This window comes from Staurois parvus, unplaced genomic scaffold, assembly GCF_062004578.1.
Source record: "Staurois parvus isolate SC_StPar_1 unplaced genomic scaffold, SC_StPar_1.0 ptg000414l, whole genome shotgun sequence".
Taxonomy (NCBI): domain Eukaryota; kingdom Metazoa; phylum Chordata; class Amphibia; order Anura; family Ranidae; genus Staurois; species Staurois parvus.
In genome coordinates, this window is record NW_028318210.1 from 5435642 (window position 1) to 5458033 (window position 22392).

The following is a 22392-nucleotide window of genomic DNA, read 5'->3' on the forward strand; positions in this document are numbered from 1 at the left end:
TTCAAGAAATCCCAGACTTGATGATGTTGAGATCAGGTTTCTGTGGGGGCTAAACCATCACTTCCAAGACTCCTTGTGCCTCTTTACACTGAAGATAGTTGAATAATGAATGAACAATTATATATATATATATATATATATAGTGACTTGGTGCTTGTTGTTCTTCAATTTGTGACTTTTGTGAATCCTTCAAATAGTGAAGATGTGCGCTCACCTCCTTTGATGCCTGCAATTAGGCTATACACACTTTCGGTTCACTTTCCCTGGAACCTGCTGGACATATACTTTTGCTGGTAAAATTGGGAGATCCTTCCTTTAGGAGTAATGGATGTATCCTCTGGTGGCTGATTATCCCCTCAGGGATTACACACTCCTTTTGTTATCTCAGACCTCCTAATTATCCTCTCCTTGTGTTACTCCGCATGCAGGAAGAAATAGAGGACATAGTGCTTTACCTGTTAAAACTTTTTATTCCCACCATCCAAGTATTAAACTCACATTAGACAGGTTTAAATAACGCAATATCCCATTGGAAATCCTCTGCTGGCCTCTGAGTCATACACCTGCCGTCTATCGTGTTGTACGGCTCCTCTCCAAGCTACGTCATCACTCGGAGAGGAGCCGTACAACACGATAGACGGCAGGTGTATGACTCAGAGGCCAGCAGAGGATTTCCAATGGGATATTGCGTTATTTAAACCCGTCTAATGTTTTAAAAGCGTGTATAGCCTAATTGCAGGCATCAAAGGAGGTGAGCGCACATCTTCACTATTTGAAGGATTCACAAAAGTCACAAATTGAAGAACAAGCACCAAGTCACTATATATATATAAACAATTGTTTATTCAATGGGACTATTATTTTGATGATATTTGGATTCATACTAATCACTACTAATTATTTATGAGCATTTGGTTATTTTTATTTATGGGGGATCATTTAAATGCGTTTTAAATGGTGGTTTACTATTTTTATTATATTAAATGAGGGTATTATGAATATAAATGAAATTGAGGGTATTAGTAAGTACATCATGTCACTAATAGATGATTTATGAGCACTTGGTAAAATATTTTTTTAGAGGAGTATTTCATGTGGAATTATTTTGATATTTATTTGGAGGAGATTGATTAGTTGAAATTATCTATTTAAATATTTTTTGGTATTTATACACTTTTATTAGTTATTTGTATCATAATTTGAATTAATTTAATGGTAATAATTTAATTATTATTTATTGAGAAGTATTTAGGAGCGCAACATATATTTGTAGATATTTCCAACACAGTTGTAGTTATGTGTTTCATGTTTGCGATCCTCTAGTAATTATCACACCTGTGGCTCGCAAGTCACTCTGATTCATCTTTATCTGACAAACTGTCTCCGGCCACTAGACCCAAAAAGAACAATCTTACTTTCATCAGTCCACAAAATGTTGCGCCATTTCTCTTTAGGCCAGTTAATGTGCTCTTTGGCAAATTGTAACCTCTTCAGCACGTCTTTTTTTCAACAGTGGGACTTTGCGGGGGCTTCTTGCAGATAGCTTGGCTTCACATAGGCGTCTTCTAATTGTAACAGTACTCACAGGTAACTTTAGACCTTTGATCTTCCTGGAGCTGATTGTTGGCTGAGTCCTTGCCATTTTGGCTATTCTTCTATCCATTTGAATGGTAGTTTTTCGCTTTCTTCCACATCTTTCAGGTTTTGGTTGCCATTTTAAAGCATTTGCAATAATTTTAGCTGAGCGGCCTATCATTTTCTGCACTTTATATGTTTTCCCCTCTCCAATCAACTTTTTAATCAAGGTACGCTGTTCTTCTGAACAATGTCTGGAATGACCCATTTTCCTCAGAATTTCAGAGAGAAATGCACTGTAACCAGCATGTATAACATTTGCTGCCTTCCTTCCTTAAGTAAGGGCAATAATTGTCACCTGTTTTTCAAAGAATGAATGACCTCACTAATAGAACTCCACACTGCTATTATTTTGAACATGCCCCTTTCAATTAGTGATTCAATTACACAGAGTCAGCAGCATGCATGTCATGACTGTTGGGTCTGTTGGATTTCTATTACTCTACTACACCTGCTAGTAAATTATTTGCCATGTAGAAATATAATTTCTACCAAAAACAGTGATTGACCAGGTTAGTAATGTCTGACTGCTATTATTTTGAACACAACTGTACCTGGGTCCCACTGGTTTCTGTCAGTTCTGTGCTGATGGCACTGCTGGACAGCTTCTAATGTTGAAGGGAAGTAAGCATGATGTGTCTTATCTGCTGCATTAAGGCAGACCACTGCATCTACAGTCATCACTGTTGTCTTATTCTTTGTGCTTCTTCAAAAGATCATGGACAGTGCATCTTGAAACCCCAGTCTGCTTTGAAATCTTTGCCTGGGAGAGACCTTGCTAATGCAGTATAACTATCTTGTTGCTGTGCTCAGTCTTGCTATTGTGTATTACCTGTGACATGAAACTGTCTTCCACAACCTCACCTTAGTAGCAGAGTTTGGCTGTTACTCAGTTTTAAGCCTCCTACACAGCTGTTTCTGTTAATGACTGTTTAACCAATCATACCAAGCAGGTGCCAAAGATCATCAATTTCATATGTAGGTTTAAACATACACCTCACTCTAATCCTACAAAATCCCAGACTTTGGCTTCAAGCTAGCATCAACTCTTACACTTTAACACTTTGTATACTTGCAGAAAGGTAGTCATACCAAATATTGATTGGATTTAGATTTATCTTCTGTTCGATCACTTTGTATTTTGGAAATTGATAAAAATAAAAAATTAAAATATATATTTTTGTCTCCCTGCAGGGGAATTTCTCCACTACCTCCAGATCTCTCATTTGTTTGCGACACACATGCGTATGCACTCCCCCCTCGCTAGTTTGACTCTTTTGGAGGGTATCTGCAATTCCGATCCCCATGTTCCAGGCCTCATATTTAAACTATACTCTCATCTTACCTCTCCCCCTTCCACCCTACCTGATTATGCGTCTAGCTGGACCTTGGACTACAGCTGGAAAGGGAGGACTGGGATGACATTTGGGCAATGACCAAATCATCTTCTCAAATCATACTGGCAATAGAGACTAACTATAAGGTTCTCCTACACTGGTACTTGGTCCTGGCCAGAATCTATAACATTTTACCTACCCACCCCTCTGTGTGTTTTTGTAATTACAGGGAGATGGGCACACATGTTCATATTTGGTGGACATGTCCAGGTGTGCAGCAGTTTGGGGTAGAGATTTACAGGATGGCCTCCACATTAACTAGCCTTTAGACCCTGATCCAGCGATTGCGTTGCTGAATCACTATACCCTTGATTTTACCAGAGCCCAGTGGAAACTTTTATTGCAAGTTATGACCTCATCCAAACAAACCATTGCGATGGCCTGGAAGACCCTGACACTTTGTATACTGAAGACAAAAAAACAGGGTTACCAAAGATGATGCATAGTAAAATAGAGGCCACCTTACAGGATACAATCTAAGTATGGCAGCCTTAGGTAGACCCTTTCCTTCCGCCTGGGTTTGACCCTCCTTGAGCCTTGATGGTTTGGTTTGCAACAAGGCTGTAGCTTGCAGCCCTAGCGGACTGGAGCAGTTGACCTTTCCCTTTTCTTCCTCTTCTTTTCTTCGCTCTTCCTTCGTCTCTTTACCAAGATACCCGGGGTTATCCCGTATGTATCTTATAAGACCTTTAATCTGGGTAGTCTGTTGCCATTATTTTTCTTGATTGTCAAACTTATATTATATGAATTTTTGGAGGCTCCCAGCCCCCACCATCATTATCAACTAATTGTTGGACCATTTCTCTTCATTTTCTTGTCAGTTTAATATGACTCATTGTCATACTTTTTCAACATGTTCCCTGTGTATCACTAATATCCACATGCGTCTTTGGCGCTACTGTTAAGAATTGACGTAATTGCTTCAATAAAAATATTGAACAAGAAAACATTTTTGAAAACATTCTTACTTTACAACATTTCTTCACACCTGTCCAAAACTTTTGCACAGTACTGTATTTCTATGCACTGCCTGCCCAGAGATATAAAAGCTAAGAATTCAGACTCCTATAGATAATGGTGCATTAGGTTAGTGTCTCTATGACCCATATACTGTACATTTGCTGTTAATCTGTATAACATTGCTAAGTGTGGCTGCTGACTGAGCACAGATCAAGGTCCATCTGTAAGCTACAAAATCTGCCAGACATAGATCTCTGTGTGTGTGGTCACATAGCATACAGTCAGCTGACAAACTACTCCAAATTGTGTGTGTGGGTGTGTGCTAGTAGGAAAAGTAAAGTAGTAACGTAAAGATTCTAACTCACAGGATAGCGTAACGAATCCTTAGAACCATAACAACCAGTGATATTTGGTAACTGGTAAGATAAACTGAAAAACTGTTTTAAGAGTCTTGTGCACATAACTGTGAAGGTGTATGTGAATTTATCAATTACTGGTCAGATTCAATACCATTATTGACCTTAAACTGCCAGAAATGCTTTTATGCGAAGCATAATATCTGAAACTGACAAAAAGAAGCAGACACAGAACATTTGGGACAGAACATGGGGCTTTACTTGGGCCATATCAGCAAGTACATGTGTTTCCTGCATGACATCGGCTTGGCTACATTTCTTATTCAGTATCATCTCAATATAACTGGATGCATGCAATGTTACCTGGTAATCTGGTTTGGTGAAGTAATCCAAACCGCTGATGTGCTCTAGGAACACATAAAACTCTGGGGGAAGGTGCTTCAACATAAGGCGATGCTCATAGCGTTCTTTTATGGAGCCTACTTGTTCCTATGAAAAAAAATTATGTGGTTAGAGTTTACAAGAACACAGAGATTAAAAAAGCATAGTGCATTATCATGTGCATGATTATTATTATCCACCTAGCACGAGAAAAAAAAAAAATATACTGTATCTCAGAAAGTGAAATAAATATTTAGCCACTTTAAAGTGTGTGTCTGGCCAAAAAACTTTTTTTCTTTTCTCTTTTTGAGAAGACTGAGGAGGAGCGGGGGCCTGTCAGTTCGTAACATGTTACACCTTGAATATGGGTGTAACTTGTAATGAAAAGTGAACATATCCTTTAAGTGTCAGAGCAGGCAGAGAATGATAAAGCAATGATATGCCCAATATATTTCTCTGAACAACAAGTGGTACTCACAATACATACAGTAACTAGGTTGTATTGAGTCTTGTGCAGTGTTAAACAGTAACAGGAACAGTCCACTCCATTACAGTAAATTCCCACAATTGTTGTTAGAAGGAAAACCATTGCACAAACTGTAAAGGTACCCTTGAGCAGTTATGAAGCAAAATGAATGTGTACAAGGAGTCAGTAAAAACGCTCAGTCACTCAAAGCACATATATGTATCAGGACAGTAAAACCGAACCTCATCAGTTTCACTGTTCGTGAAATACCTAGCACTGCACTGGTATACAGTATAGGGAAAAAGCACAGATTCTTAGTGAGGCTTTGCACATTAAGGTTGCATTGCAATGGATTCCCTTTAACCTCCAGACTTTCCATACTGGGAACGTTGACTAGTATTATTATTATTATACAGTATTTATATAGCGACAATAGTTTGCTAATCGCTGTACATTATAATGGGAGACAATACACGAGACAGTACAGTAACAATACAATACACGAGGGGTTCTAGGGCCCTGCTCCTTGGAGCTTACAATCTAGGAGGGAGGGGAGAGTGGTACAGGAGTAGTAGAAAAGAATATATGATTCAATTCCAGTAATTATGCCTAGGCACCATTTTCAGAAACAGATAACTTGACAACAAAGATCAACAGAGTGCATAGTTCAAAATGTATGTCTAAAGAGAAATGTTCATACATTTAAATAAAACGTGGAAATGAAGCACATTTACCTTATCTTTAATTTTCCTCCAGGGAAGCTGACCAACCACAAACTCAACCAGCATGTAGAAAAGGGACCAAAGATCGTCATGTCGACCCATCTCCTACAGAATAAATAGAGCCATTTGCTTTTGGAAACAAATTCAAGCATTTTTACAATAATTGCTATAATTCTGAAAAGAAAAAAAAAAATCAAACATCTGTACAATGCAACATGAAACCTGAACTAAATATCGTTTTTGTTTTGTCCAGAAACTGCCAAATATATACTTTTTCAAACTTACTGCATTGTGTTTCAGGAGTCTAAACAAATGATTGAATGCCACATGGCAAGTAAAAAGTCCAATAATTTATCACGCAGGTCTACTTTGTATTTTTCCTTAAATTCAACATGCGTGGTCATGTATACCGCCTGCACTGAACAATGCGGGAAGGTGCAAAACTAAACCAGTACATGGAATGTGTCTGAAGCACAGGGTAAAGAAAAAAGGTTTTTTTTTTTAATTTCCCCACATACTCCTGGTATTTACTTCTTTTCTTCACATCCTCACTTTTCAGTTCAATGCAGCCAAAGACTATAAATGTTACTTTGATTACAAGAAGCATATCAGCCTTACCTGGGCCAATCAGCCTCATTACATGGGGATTTCATAGTCTTGTGAAAGCTACAACTCATACATTACACAGGCAGGTAAATAGAGCAGCAGGGGAGTAAAAGGAATGCAAGCACTAATGCTGATGGAGAGGGCTTGGTGCACATTTGTGCATTGCCAGAATGCACACAAATCAAGGAGCGTTTCCGCAACACAAAAAGTGTGCATTCCTCTTGCAGGCTCGTGGTGGTGCCATTTATTCTCAAAGGCACCCCACGCTAATGTGTGCATCAAAACACATGGTATCTATGTATATAAAAAAATACATTAAAAAAAAAAAAAAAAAAAGTCCATTTAAATAGATGGGCTGCCCTAAGCACAATGCATGAAATCATGCAAATTTGCACTTGTACTGTCACACCTGCATAGGTGTGCACAGACCCTTAAAGCAGATCACCCAAAAGGGGAAGTTCTGCTTGTTTACATCCTCCCCCCTCCACTGGCACAATTGGCACTTTTTTGGGGGGGAGCGAATACCTGATTTGACAAGTACCAGCTCCCACTTGCCACAGTGATGTTTGACCCCTCCTCCTTGCCCCCGCAGCCTTCTGGGACACATCACAGGTCTCAAAAGACTGCAGGACCATTCACAAAGCACAGCGTGGCTCAAGCATGCGCAGTAGGAAACCGGCTGTGATGCAAAAGGCTGCACTTTCGGTTTTCCTTACCCAAAATGACAGCACCTGAAGTTGATGGAAGAATCAGCATGGGTGAGGACATCTCTGGATCCCTGGACAGGTAAGTGTCCTCATAGTAAAAGTCAGCAGCTACAGTATTTGTAGCTGCTGACTCTTTTTTTTTTGGAGGAGACTGGAGTTCCCCTTTAAGTTAACAAGCATGTTCAAACCAAAGGCTCAGTTTTCCTTCCTAAGCATGGTTGCCTTTTCTGTTCTGCTAATCAGGATTCCTGGATGACAAATTTTAAAGGCTTTCAGTCTTTATTTGGTTCTCAAGCACAGAGGACACTAATCCTACCAAACAAAAACAATATACTAATACATTAACATAGAAGAAATATCCCTTACTGAAAAAATATTCACTAATGCAGGCCATAGATGGGTCGAAAATCGGCCGATTTTTCGGCCGAAAATAAAATCGGCCGATTTTCGGATCGTTAGTGGGCTAATTGTTCGGCCGTATTTCGGTATTTTGGCAGATTTTTTTTATCGGTAAAGTTGGAAAAAAAATCGGCTGATTTTCGCAGCAATGATGGGCAAATCGGCCAATTTGTTTTACCGATAAAAAAATCTGTGCATGAGCAGTGACCTGCAAGAGGAAGACAAAAAGAAGAAGAAAAAAAGAAGAGGATGAAGAAGAAGAAGAAGAAGAGGATGAAGAAGAAGAAGAGGATGAAGAAGAAGAAGAGGATGAAGAAGAAGAAGAGGATGAAGAAGAAGAAGAAGAGGATGAAGAAGAAGAAGAAGAGGATGAAGAAGAAGAAGAAGAAGAGGATGAAGAAGAAGAAGAAGAAGAGGATGAAGAAGAAGAAGAGGATGAAGAAGAAGAAGAGGGTGAAGAAGAAGAGGATGATGAAGAAGAGGATGAAGAAGTAGAAGAGGAAGAAGAGGATGACGAAGAAGAGGATGATGAAGATGAAGAAGAAGAAGAAGAGGATGAAGAAGAAGAGGATGAAGAGGATGAAGAAGAGGATGAAGAGGATGAAGAAGAAGAGGAAGAGGATGAAGAAGAGGAAGAGGATGAAGAAGAGGAAGAGGATGAAGAAGAAGAGGAAGAGGATGAAGAAGAAGAGGAAGAGGATGAAGAAGAAGAGGAAGAGGATGAAGAAGAGGAGGAAGAGGATGAAGAAGAGGAGGAAGAGGATGAAGAAGAGGAGGAAGAGGATGAAGAAGAAGAGGAAGAGGATGAAAAAGAAGAAGAGGATGAAGAAGAAGAGGAATTCCAGTCCAGGAAAAAATGTCCCTGCAGAGAGCTCCGCTATTTCTTTGACAGTTCCTTGACATTTATAGCGGTTGCAACAATGTATCTATTTGTTTCCGAATAAAAACATCTGTATCCTAAATGGATACAAATGCATTGTTGCAACCGCTATAAATGTCAAGGAACTGTCAAAGAAATAGCGGAGCTCTCTGCAGGGACACTTTTTGCCGGCTGTAGACGGGATGAAAATCGGCCGATTTTTTTTACCGTTTCTGGTAACGTTGGCCGCTTGAACGACCGATTTTTCGGGTTTTTTTAAGAAAAATCGGCCGATTTTCGACCCATCTATGGCCTGCATTAGTCTCTGTCCCTTTTCATTTAGCCACTACTGAAAGTGGACTACATACAATCCTACGCCTGTTTAAGCTGGTTACCCAACCTTATCAGTGGATGGCCTAATGTGATCTGTAGTTACTGTACCTACTCTCTTCATGCTGTATTTTAAGTTCACAAGTATTTCTAGAAATGTGTTAACTATTTATTGCATGACATTATTATAGCAAGCTGCTATTGCAATTGTTTTTTCATGAAAAATCAGTATGAAATTAATTGAAACCACTTACCCGGTTCCTGTGTGCATTGACAGAAGCATACCTAACTGTTCCACGAAACCCAGCTACAGTCCGAGGCTACAGGAGAAAACCATTTATTGTCAAAAAAAATAAATAAATAAATAGATACATAACATTAAGTACCAACATTAAGAGAAGAACTATTCTAATGTCCAAGTGCCTGAGGCAAGCATTACTAAAAGGGAAAAAAACATCAGCAACATTAACGCAGATTTTACTGACCACAGACAATGTAAATAAGTATACATGTAATACTCAATTTTCCACTTTCTCCCACATGAATCTTCCGTGTTTATAGGAGTGACAAACATATGGGTTTCTGGGTGCTTTGCTTATGTTTTATAGGGTTATTTCACCCACCTTTACCAAAAAAACGTCCTATGCAGGTAAGGTATCACAGGATTAAGCTCTCAAACCCCCCATGTGTTGTCTGCCAACTGCTCTGTTGCAGCTTCGCTGAGCTCAGAAAAAGTGACAGGGAAGAAAAGTGCATGCAAGGGGCTTTGAATCAGCAGGGAGCGTCTTTGCAACAAGGCAGTATGGACAATGCCATATCTGGAAGTTCTTCAGTCAGGCTTTGGGAGGCATTTAAATTGCCTTCACCCATAGCAAAGGGCATTATTTAGCTTTGGTCAAAGCTGCACAGTATGGAAGTCTGGAGGGGCATGAGCGCACTGTCCAGCCCCGCTGTCAGCAGCCTGTCAAACTAGTCTGATAGTTGCTGTGGCTGGACAGTGCACTCAGCAGTACTTCTATTTAGAACAGCATGTGGCCAAGGATGAATGTCTGGTACACAGACTTCTTGCTTTCAGAGCATTTGTTCCTGAACGCATACCACCCTAAATGTACATACCTCTAGGTGCATCGCCCAGCCTCATACAGCCACAGCAGCTGCCAGACACTCAAAGAATTTGACAGGCTGCTGACAGTGGGGCTGGAAGGTACACCTATACCCTCCAGCCACAGCTAAACACCAAAGCCTCAATGCCCATGAGGCCTAAATTGTGTCCAGCAAAAGAAAGGTCTTCACACCACCCACATCATCCCAATCTAGATCCTCCAAGTTCAAAGGGCACTTTCTGTTGAGGTCTTTGTAAAATCTATTTCTTGGGAGTACAGGAGAACAATAATACACTCAGTTATTAAGCATGGGGTGATATCTGTATCTGCCTGCTACATTAGTCATAATTAAATACATTTTGAAAAAAATGTGATAAAAGAAAAATATGATTACTGCTGTATGAATGCAATTTTTAGGGCACTTCCAAAAGAAAACGGTTTGTGCTGGCACAACATAAGCATCAATTTAGTCTGTTTGCCAATATGATGGGTATATATTACATGCCATGTTCAATTCTGACTGGTATTCGGTTACTAAAGAAACCTTAATCTAGTATGTGTAAGAAATAACCCCATGAAAAGTAGAGCATCCCCCTTGTACTACTCAACGCTCCCCCTCTTCTTCTGATTAGCTTCAGCAGTTCAAAGATTGGTTTTTAGTGGCTTCCCGGAGTTCCTCTTTTAGCTAGGTTCACACTGTTGCAGGTGGAAGGCAGTGTGCAAATTGCATGCATTCCCACACCCACAACATGCTGTTCCTTTGCAGACACACAAGGGTACCATTAATTCGTAATAGCACGCCCACACATCAAAAAATGAAGTGCGTTTTTGGGTGCATGATACTGCATGCTGAAAAAGTACCACATGGTTTTTGTGCGGCTGCAATTTTGAAAAAGGTACAGGGACCATTCCCTGCGTGTTCCTGAAGGTATAGCAGCCAATTCAAATTCATGGGCTGCTGTACCTGAGCAAACGCAGCACACAGAAAATGGAAGTTTGAACAGGCAAGTGTTCCTTAATGTGCAATGTGACATATCATCATATACATGCTTGATACCATATACTTTCTGGTGAGTGTACATCCATCCAAGGTGGTGGATTCCCCCTTTTTGGGATTGTTCACACTTTCACATCCTGCACGTTGAAAGTATTGCACTTTACCAACATTAAGGACACTATACGAATGGATTTGTTGAATGTAATAGTAAATTAAGAAGTTATAACCATGATCATTGTTATTAATTTTTGCACTTTAGTGCACGGATTGTCACACTCATTCACGGACTTTTATTTTGCTGTATTTATACTTACGTTAAGTTATATATACATTTATGCTGCACTAGACTGTTCCACCTAATTTATTGATTCATTTTAGCACCGCACTTCTTTTATGCTTATACTTATTGGGATTGTGACCTATGCCATAATTGCTAGCTGCTTTTTATTTATTTCACTAGCGCTCGCCTGCATACTTTTTTATATTAAATAAAACAATTTTCAAATGTATTACATACCTTGTGTTAGACCCTGTGACATCACTGGGTCTTTGTGCTTCTCTATGCAATGTAGGCAGATTCTGGCTGGTAAGGGGGGCTATCATGGTGCTGTGCATAGCTTCTTCACAGTAGGGCTTGGTTCACATCTGTACGGGTGGTGCTGCTTCAGGACCCGCGCAAATACCTGCAGCTACACCACCCACACAGAGGAATGCGGGGCCCACGGGAGGGTGCCATTAATTCCAATGGCACACCGCCCTACTGGAAATCGCAACCGTACTGGGAATCTCGTTTCCTGTGCGGGCTGCGATTTCCAAAGAAGTGCAGGGACTTCTTCCCTTCGTGTCCCGAGGCACAAGAGTCCATTCAAATGAATGGGCTCTCATGCCCTTGCAAATCGCAGCCTGCATGGCCTCATATATGTGAACCTGGCCAAAGAGCCGTTAAAATGTGCAATAGACTTCAGTCAACAACTAGTTCTGGCCTGCCCATTAGATTGTTTTAAACAAGAGCTGGATGTATTTCTGTAGGAACAAAATATAACTAGATACCAACAGTTCTAGGTAACACCAGGGATGTTGATCTAGGGAATATACAATGGCCTTCTGGGAAATCAGGTAGGGATTTATTTTATGCCCCACTGGCGGGAGGGTTTTTTGCCTTCTTCTAGAACAGCTGTGCATATAAGAGTCTGTATATAAGGGTTTTATTATTTAATTTTTTTCTCTATTGGTTGAACTAGATGGATCTGTGTCTTTTTTCAACTCAACTATATAATTAAATGTATTTTGAACTCTGGCCAGTGCAAGGTACATGCCCCTCGCCCCGTTGTAATACGATCATGCATAAGGATCAATGTATAGAAGGATGTGTGTTTTGCTTCTGACGTGCAGTTGTAAAGAATTTTGTATGGATTTGGAATACAGAGTTTAATTTGGGCTGGTTCACACCATGAATGGCACAGGAGTATGTTGTGTGTTCCTGTGTGATTTACATGCGATCTGGGTGCAGTGTGATTTTGCCCATTCATCTGAAATCATACTAAAATCGTGTCTGACCGCATTAAAAAGTAGTGCATGCTGTAAAAATAAAGCAAGGAAACTGGATCACATGGTAATACTGTACTGCACTTGGGATGTTGTTAGGTTAACACTGACACGCACTGCAGACTAAGGCTACGTTCACACTAGCGTTGTGTGCAGGCGGCAGAGAGGTGTTTGGGAAGCGTTTTTACCGCTTCCCAAACGCCTCTGCCAATTCTGCATATTACAGCACATGGTGCTGTTCTAACGGGAGCGTTTGCGTCGCGTCGCAGCAAAACGAACGCCTCTGGTAGAGTCAGGAGGCTTTGAAGCCTTCTATTCTCGTCTATGGTACCGCTCCGCAAACGCCCGGCCGGCGTTTGCGAAGCGGTTGCGGAGAGTTTGCGGAGTGGTAACACCACTCAAACCGCATTATAGGCGTTTGTTATTAACGCTCGGCAAACGCCTAGCAACGGCCGCTAAACCGCGCATGCGGCGTTTGCGGAGCGTTAAAAAACGCTCCACAAACGCCGGACCAACGCTTGCCAAACGCTATAGGGGCGTTTGGCAAGCGTTGGTAAAACAGCCAAGTGTGAACGAGCCCTAAGTGTAGTGCATTGTGAACATGGTGTAGGAAACACGAGTTTCCCGCACCACATTCTAGTGTGAACTGGCCCTAAGCCCTGGTTCACATATGTGCGTTCCTGTGGGCCGCGTTTTGCGTGGGCACAAGAGCCCATTCATTTGCCCCGGGACACGCAGGGAAGAAGTCCCTGCACTTCTTTGGAAACCGCAGCCCACACGGGAACCTCGGTTCCCAGTGTGGTTGCGATTTCCAGTGCGGGCGGCATGCCATTAGAATTAATGTCACCTGTCCGCAGGTCCGCATTCTTCTGTGTGGGTGGTGCGGCTGCACGGATTTTTGTGCGAATTCGCAGCAGCACCACCCGCACATATGTGAACCGAGCCTTAGTGGTGGCAGATAGCATGGAAACAATGTTTCCAGGTGATTACCTTAAAGGTCTAAAGACTTGGCAAGTTAAATATTGTCTTACTATAATAATTAGCACTGACATTTTTTATTTCTTTTTTAGCAACCCCATGGGCCCTGCGCAGTTGTCTGTTCTGCCCATATTATTGGAAAAACTCAGCCGGTCTTTTTAAATAACTAGCAAACTTTGTCATCTATTGTCCATGTTACTAAGTGCTTGAAGCTATCAGTTCCCAGGTAATACAGGACATTTCCACAATGGATTCACACAAAGGCCTATCTGATTGCACCAAACTAGTAATTATCAGGTTTTCCCCAACAAGAAAAAGATCTTAAAGACCTGACAAAAGTTATGTGAGCAGAGAACAGAAGACGTAATGAAAAGTCACCAGAAATGATTTATAATAGGGATTATCATCGGAACAGCCAACTGTTCTCATTCGTTTTGTACCCTTCGCTGGAAATGATTCTAGAGGACATATGGTTCATACTGTATATAAAAACTACTTGTTTTTGCATAATTTATAAATCATTCCCATGATGCCTCACAATGAAACATTAACATTCTATTTCCGAAGAGCCAGCATTAGGTTAAAAATGGAACCAGGAAGCCAATTTGAAGCCAAACCCCAGACAAATATAGAAGACACATAGTAATTTAATGTAGCTATGCATCGATTGACTAATAATTGAATGTACTGTTAATGCAACTGAATTTGACCTCCTGTCAGTCTCTAACAATTTGCTGTACAGCAGCACTTTGACTGGGAGAGGGAGAGAGATCAGATATGCTACATACAAAATGTGTTGACGAGGAGAAGAGAATAGAGCGAGCAAAGATATGTTCTTTTAGGTCTGATTCTGCTCTTTCATTATCCAGTCAGGAGGCTGAAGTGGACACACCTGTTAACTGTAACAGAAAGTATGGTGTCAGGCATCTGTGTGTGCTATGTGACAGGGCTGGATAAATCTCAGTGCTGTATGGACAGAAGTAAAAATTATTTTTAGGGTAGCAAAATGCCTCTATGTTTTGTATTTAATCTTTGCTTGTCCGGAGTTCAGTTTTACTGAATTTTATACAAACTAGAGTTGAAGGAAAATAGAGCTCCCCCTCTGTTCACTGCATTCCTTCACAAATCTCATTTTCACATCATTAGTGGCCAGGCTGCTGAAAGCCAGGTGCCTGAATGCAAATCAAGTTAAGGCTCTGCCAGCAGCTGATGCAAATCTGTTATGCAACAAATCAAATCCTCCGCTCTCCTTTCAAACAAGGAAACACAATTATGTGACCAGCGTTGCCTGAAATATGTCAGAACAATCAAAAACATTTGTTAGTGCTGAAGACAGTCCTGCAGTAACCGACATCTCATTTGTCTAGGCCTGTATAGAGGCTAATTTAATGCATACTTTGCTACCAATCATTCTTAATTAAGGTGCTGAGCAGGACCAAAATAAAACAGGGCATCAGCATTGATTTCCAGGACCATTATATACCAATTAAGTGGTATAAAGTTCAAGAACAAAGCTGTCAGGGCATTATAGGTCTATGTGTAATGGACAATTTTATACATGGCTTTGCTGTATATTTACTACTTTGATAGTATACTAGTTCAGTAACCACCTCGATCTGAGCAATAGCCAAATTATCTGACGTGTTGCAGTGTAAACCCAACGCAATTTAGATTAAAAAAAAAAAAAAATTATACAACCCCCAATTCCAAAAAAGTTGGGATGCTCTGTCAAATCTATATAAAAACCTAATGCAATGATTTCCAAATCTCATAAACTCGTATTTTATTCACCACAGAAAATAGAATGTGCCATTTTAAGAAAAAAAGGTAATTTCAAAATTGCCAGCTTTTTATTGCCCTTCCCAACTTTTTTGAGACATGTTGCTGCCATCAGAGTAAGTGGTACTAACAAGGAAGAGCTGGAAGAACATTTTGCATAATTAGGTTAATTGGCAACAGGTCAGTAACATGACTGGGTATAAAAAAAAAAGAGCATCTTAGGCTGGCCATACATTATACAATTATCTGCAGATTTTTGGTTTAGATTTACCAAAAACCATATAATAGGAGGACAAACCTAAACAACACTTTCAGTTGTATCCAATTAGGCCGGCCCTTGCACTACATAGTTGAAGGTAAATCTAAAGGAAATTGGGCAGAAAATCTGCAGATAATTGTATAATGTATGGCCAGCCTTAGAGAGTAATAGTATCTCAGAAGTAAAGATGGGTAGAGGTTCAGCAATTTGTGAATAGCGGTATCTAAAAATTGTCAAACACTTTCAAAATAATGTTCCTCAATGTGAAATTGCAAAGACTCTAAAGTACAGCATCATCTACAGTACATAAGATCATCAAAAGATTCAAAGAATCTGGAGGCATGATTCGGTGATGGACATGCTTGGGCTCAGGAACACTTTCAAAAATCGCTGTGCCATCCAAAAAAGTTAAAGCTCTATCAAGCAAAGAAGAAGCCATATCTGAACATTATCCAGAAACGTCACCATCTTCTCTGGGCCAAAGCTCTTTTAAAATAGTCTGTTGCAATGTGGAAAACGGTTTCTATGGTCAGACGCATCGAAATGTGACATGGTTTTTTGGCGATAATGCATGCTGCATCCTCTGTACTAAGGGGAGGGACCATCAAAATTGTTGACAGTGCTCAGTTCAAAATCCTGCACCTCTGATGGGTGCATTAGCGCATATGTAATGAGCAGCTTGCGTATATGGAAAGGAACCATCAATGCTGAAAGATATATACAGGTTTTATAGAAGCATTTGCTCTCATCCAGACTTTTTTTTTCAAGGAAAGCCTTGCATATTTCAGAAGAACAATGCTAAAATGTATACTGCATCTATGACAACAGCATGATTTCATAGAAGAGTCTGGGTGCCTAACCGGCCTGCCTGAAGTCCAGACCTTTCACCAACTAAAAATATTTGGGGCATCTTGAAATAAAAAATATGACCCAGGACTGTTCAGCCATTAGAATCCTATGTCAGGCAAGAATGGGACAATATTTCTCTCCTGAAACTACAGCAACTTACCTCCCCATTTCCCCGATGTTTACAGAGTGTTGTTTAAAAAACGGGATTCTACACCGTGGTAAACATGGTCCTGTCCCAACTTTTATTAAGACATGTTGGTGCCATCAATTTCAAAATTACCTTTTTTTTTTTTCTAAAAATGGTACACTTTTTTTAGTTTAAACATTTGATTTTTGGTTTTCTATTTTCTATTGTGAATAAAATATGGGTTTATGAGGTTTTCAAATCATTGCATTCTGTTTTAAATGTAGATTTTACTCAGCGTCCCAACTTTTTTGAAACTGAGGTTTTACATACACACTATGTTGCCAAAAGTGTTGGGACACCCCTCCAAATTATTGGATTCAGGTGTTCCAATCATCTCCATGGCCACCAGTGTATAAAATCAATCACCTAGGTATGCAGACTGCTTCTACAAACATTTGTGAAAGATTATGTTCTGCTCGGGAGCTCAGTGAATTCAAGCGTGGTAACGTGATAAGTTGCCACCTGTGCAATAAGTCCATCTGTGAAATGTCCTTGCTACTAAATATTCCACGGTCAACTGTTAGTGGTATTATAAGAAAGTGGAAGCAACTGGGAACAACAGCAACTCAGCCACGAAGTGGTAGGCCACGTAAAATGAGAGAGCGGGGTCAGCGCATGCTAAAGCGCACAGTTAGCGGAATTCGCCAACTGTCTGCAGAGTCAATAGATAAAGACCTCCAAACTTCATGTGGCCTTCAGATTAGCACAACAACAAGGTGTAGAGAGCTTCATGGAATGGGTTTCCATGGCCGAGCAGCTGCATCCAAGCCTTATATCACCAAGTGCAATGCAAACTGTTGGATGCAGTGGTATAAAACCGCCACTGGACTCTAGAGCAGTGGAGACGTTCTCTGGAGTAACCAATCACACTTCAATGTCTGGCAATCCGACTGATGTGTCTGGGTTCCGCAGTTGCTAGAACGGTACTTGCCTGACTGCATTGTGCCAAGTGTAAAGTTTGGTGAAGGGGGGAAATGGTGTGGGGTTGTTTTTCAGGGGTTGGGCTTGGCCCCTTAATTACAGTGAAGGAAACTGTTAAGGTATCAGCATACCAAGACATTTTGGACAATTTCATGCTCCCAACTTTGTGGGAACAGTTTGGGGATGGCCCCTTCCTGTTCCAACATAACTGCGCACCAGTGCACAAAGCAAGGTCCATAAAGACATGGATGAGCAAATTTGGGGTGGAGGAACTTAACTGTCCTCCACCCCATAAAACACCTTGGGAATAAATTAGAGTGGAGACTGGAAGCCAGGCCTTCTCGTCCGACATCAGTATCTGACCTCACAAATGTGCTTCTGGAAGAATGGTCAAACATTCCCATAGACACACTCCTAATCCTTGTGGACAGCGTTCCTAGAAGAGCTGTAGCTGTTATAGCTGCAAAAGGTGGGCCAACTCAATACTCAATATTGAACCCTACGGACTAAGACTGGGATGCCATTAAAGTTTATGTGCATGTAAAGGCAGGCCGACCAATACTTCTGGCAACATAGTGTATATGGAGGATGTTCACTGCCTACGTGGACCTTATGGATCTATGAATAAAAACACAAGTTAAACAATTACAAACATTAATCGCTTCCGCGCCACCCTTTAGCAGAAATACTATTACAGGGTGGCACGTGTGCGCAAAACCATATATTTATTTACTTATATACACACACACACGATTTTGCAGTTCTGCGCCGCCATTCACGGCTTCGCCTGTCAATCCCTGGGTCCTAGAAGATGATTACTCACCGACACCTGGTGATCGCTGAGTATCTCTGACAGGGGAGAGACCTGTGTATAAACACAGATCTCTCCCGTCAGCTCCTGCATACTGCTTTGTATGGCTCTGCATCGCAGTGTGTATATACACACACACATACACATATATATATATATATATACATACACACACACACACACACACACATACACATATACACACACGGCCAGGAGGAAGGTGTGGGGTCCACAGCAGGAGGCAGCTCCCTGGCGCCCAGCACACCACTTATGTGGGCTACATGCAGGGTCATATAATGGGGGGGGGGGGGGTGCAGGGATCTGGAAGGGGGGGGGGAGAGAGAGAGAGGGGGAGCATGGGGGGACCGTGACAGTGGAACTTCATCTTAAAAAGAAGTTCCACTTCTCCTCAACGCCCCACCACTTTCGGAAAAACATTTTGGTTTTTTTTCAGGGAGTAGTTACCTGGTTTTGACAGATACCTGCTCCCACTTTCGCTTGGATTGCTTATGTGATCCGAGCAGAAGTTCACTCTCCCACCTCTCTGCCCATAACCTCTTGGGACAAGTCACAGGTCCCAAGAGGCTGCAGATCCATTCACAAAGTGCAGCATGACTTGCCCATGAACAGTGGTAAGCCAGGTGTGAAGCCACAGGATGTGGTTGCACCAGGGACCTGAAGAAAAACGAAGAACCAACTTGAACCGATGAGGACAGCACTAAATCCCTGAACTGGTAAGTGTGGGCTTATTAAAAGTCAGCTGCTACAGTATTTGTAGCAGATGACTTAATTTTTTTTTTTTAAGAAATTACCGTAGCTCCTCTTTAAGACCTGTATAAGGCACTGCTACCCCCCTAGCATGGCATAATATAGAGGTATAATTTGCACATCATTGTCCTGTGCACTGTAATATTAAAGTAGAGCTACCCCGCACCTGAGCACACAAAACAAAAATGCTATTTCATTAATTTTTAATATTCAAAGCAAATGCATCCATCCATGTCTCCATGCTTTATTTTGCTGTGAAATCACTTTGAAAAACCACCCCCTAGCATTTTTGGCTGTGGCCATCTTGCATAAGGGCAGATGATTCATACTTCCTGGAATCTATCTACCCTTAGCTCAGGAGGCAGGAGAGTGTGCTGACCTGAGAAAACCCTTCCTCCCCTCCTGAAAACTCCTGGGATGTATGACATCATTTGCCTATGTTTCCAGGAAGTAACTAAAGTGATGTAAAAAAAAAAGAAAAGTTTAAAACAAGTAAATCTGATATACTTTCCTCTCCTTTTACAAATGCTAGCAGCATAAGGATTACAAATAGTCAATGTTGATTGAGAAAGTGAAGTTCCATTTTAAAAACATACATACCGGCCGTACTTCTCCACAGGAGTTTGTAAACTGCCGCGCCAGCCCAAAATCCAGCATAAAACATTTCCTACAGGTGCTGGGGAAACGACCCATGGCAAAATTTGACTGTAAAAACATATGGGAAGAAAGTCACACACACAATAAAGACAATAAAAAGATACCTTCATCAGCTCACAACATTACAGGTATACTCCAGTAAATATCAAAATGACATTTTGAGATGCGTAAGGGGAACAATGCCTACCTGTTTAGGATTTCAGTTTGCCATGCCAAAACTAGTCCGCTTATTATTATTATACAGTATTTATAAAGCGCCAACAGTTCGCTCAGCGCTGTACATTACAATGGGAGACAATACATGAGACAGTAAAATAACAATACAATGCGATACACGAGGGGTTCGAGGGAGGGGATAGGGGTACAGGAGAAAATAGCTGTGGGGGATGGAGTGGTAGGAAGAGTGGAGGAGGTCGGCAATTAGCAGGGGGTGGGGTAGGCTTCCCTGAAGAGGTGGGTTTTTAGGGTGCGCCTAAAGGAGAGGAGAGTAGGTGATAGTCTGATATATTGGGGTAGGGAGTTCCAGAGGATGGGTGACGCCCTGGAGAAGTCCTGGAGGCGGGCATGGAAGGAGGAGACCAGGGAACTAGAGAGAAGGAGGTCTTGTGAGGAGTGGAGAGTACGTTTTCGGTGGTATTTGGATATTAGGTCGGTGATGTAGTTTGGGGCAGTATGATGGACAGCTTTGTACGTCAGTGTTAGGATTTTGAATTTGATCCGTTGAGCGATCGGAAGCCAGTGGAAGGATTGGCAGAGGGGGGTGGCAGAAACGGAGCGGTTGGTAAGGTGGATGAGTCTGGATGCCGTATTCAGGATCGACTGAAGCGGGGATAGCCAGCGGCGAGGCAGGCCAGTAAGGAGGGAGTTGCAGTAGTCGAGTCGTGATATGATGAGGGAGTGGATAAGCTGCTTAGTGGTTTCTGGGGTTAGGAACGTGCAGATTTTGGCGATGTTGCGGAGGTGGAGTCTGCATGAGTTTGTTAGTGATTGGACTTGGGGCTGGAAGGATAGATTGGACTGCGAGGCGGGCCTGATGATGGCTTTGTTGGACGTGACAGAGAAGTCAGTGGGGGGTAGTGTGCGGGCTGGGGGGAAGACTAGGAGCTCGGTTTTGGAGAGGTTCAGTTTAAGGAAGTGGAGCGTCATCCAATCTGATATGTCTTTCAGTAGGCTTGTGATTTGGGCGGAGACTGAAGGGGTGAGGTGAGGGGTCCAGAGATAGATTTGCGTGTCATCGCCATAGAGGTGGTAGTTGAAGCCGTGAGAGTGTATGAGTTGGCCAAGGGAGGAGGTGTAGATGGAGAAGAGAAGGGGCCTGAGGACAGAGCCTTGAGGGACCCCAACAGAGAGGGGGAGTGAGGGGGAAGTAGTAGCGTTATAGGCAACGCTGAAGGAGCGTTGTGATAGGTAGGACGAGAGCCAGGAGAGAGCGGAGTCTCGGAGGCCAAGGGAGTGTAGATTTTTGAGGAGGAGGGGGTGATCGACTGTGTCGAAAGCCGCGGAGAGGTCAAGGAGAAGGAGCACTGAATAGTAGACATTAGCTTATCAGTAATCTGGCTGTTTGGGAAACCTTTCTGCTCACCTGTTGCCTCACCTCAACAGTGTGATAGAGCTATGAAAAAACACATCTACTACAGGCCGTCATCTCTCACATGTACCAAAGTGTCTGTCCTTGAAGTTCCTCACTACCCCCAATCACATTACAAACCTGAGTGTTCCATTTCGGCCGACGGCAGAAAGCTGTGTTTTCAGCCGAAATGTTTTGGCCACCAAAATTTCTGTGCATCCCTGATTTCTACACTCTGGCAGATGCTGAAGAGTTTCAATTCCTATTGGGTTTATTTCTTCTCCCATGTGTGAGATTTCAGTGTTTAGTTTACCGAATCTGCACATCTGTCTTTGGGAGCCTCACTCTTTGAATATTTAAAGCAATATTAAAAGATAAGTTTACCTTAGTGGGAGGTGGAATAAAGGCATATATTTTTCCTGAAAAAATGTGCATTTATTATCGAGTGCAAATTCGGGCAACTACAGGCACATCCTTCAGTTTTCAAACAGAAAAGCCCATACAGAGGTATGGGCAGAAAAACTGGAGGAAGTGTAAATTAACTACAAAGGGTACTCATAAGTGCCCTCGCAGTCCATTGAGAACTACAAGCCATCTTTTGCCTTGGCAGACAGGACTTGCTCTGGGACCGAAGAAACAACAATTTTGAATGTGACACTGGATGCAGGGGAGAATATGGGTGTAATGTGTGACACTGGATGCAGGGGAGAATATGGGTGTAATGTGTAACATGCAACAAAAGATAAACTTATCCTTTAAACCCAAAACCAAAAATGTAATAAATCACAGCTTACCAATCTTTAGACCGCAGTGGCTGCATTAGATTTCTTTTTTTAGTTTTTTTTTTTTATTTATTTCATCTGGAGATCCCACCAGTAACACACTTTCTGTCTTAGAGCCTCTGCATTCAGAATGAAGAAATGAAGCACATACCTTTGGAGAGCAGCATGGTCAGTCATGGGAGAGAGTAGTGTTAGGCCCGGTTCATTTGAATGGGCTGCTGTACCTGCAGCGCAGGCACCTTTTCTGCAACGCAGTCACACGGAAATTGCATGGTCTTTTTGACCATGTGGTTTCTGCACCCGTGATCATATCACAATCACACTGCAGGATGAGATGCATGGGGGGTGCCATTCAGAATGAATGGCACCCC

General features: G+C 41.7%; 1 protein-coding gene across 2 annotated transcripts in view; it reads right to left on the bottom strand.

The window, feature by feature from the left end:
- The window catches only part of TTBK2 (tau tubulin kinase 2), a 193721-nt gene that overhangs the window by 31083 nt on the left and 140246 nt on the right, over window positions 1–22392 (bottom strand). For both annotated transcript variants that reach the window (XM_089686883.1, XM_089686882.1), the window contains exons 6-9: window positions 19616–19720; window positions 9073–9138; window positions 5930–6022; window positions 4712–4837 (exon numbers count right to left, since the gene is read on the bottom strand). In XM_089686883.1, the coding sequence (XP_089543009.1) occupies window positions 4712–4837; window positions 5930–6022; window positions 9073–9138; window positions 19616–19720 (390 nt within the window). The remainder of the gene's footprint in view (window positions 1–4711; window positions 4838–5929; window positions 6023–9072; window positions 9139–19615; window positions 19721–22392) is intronic.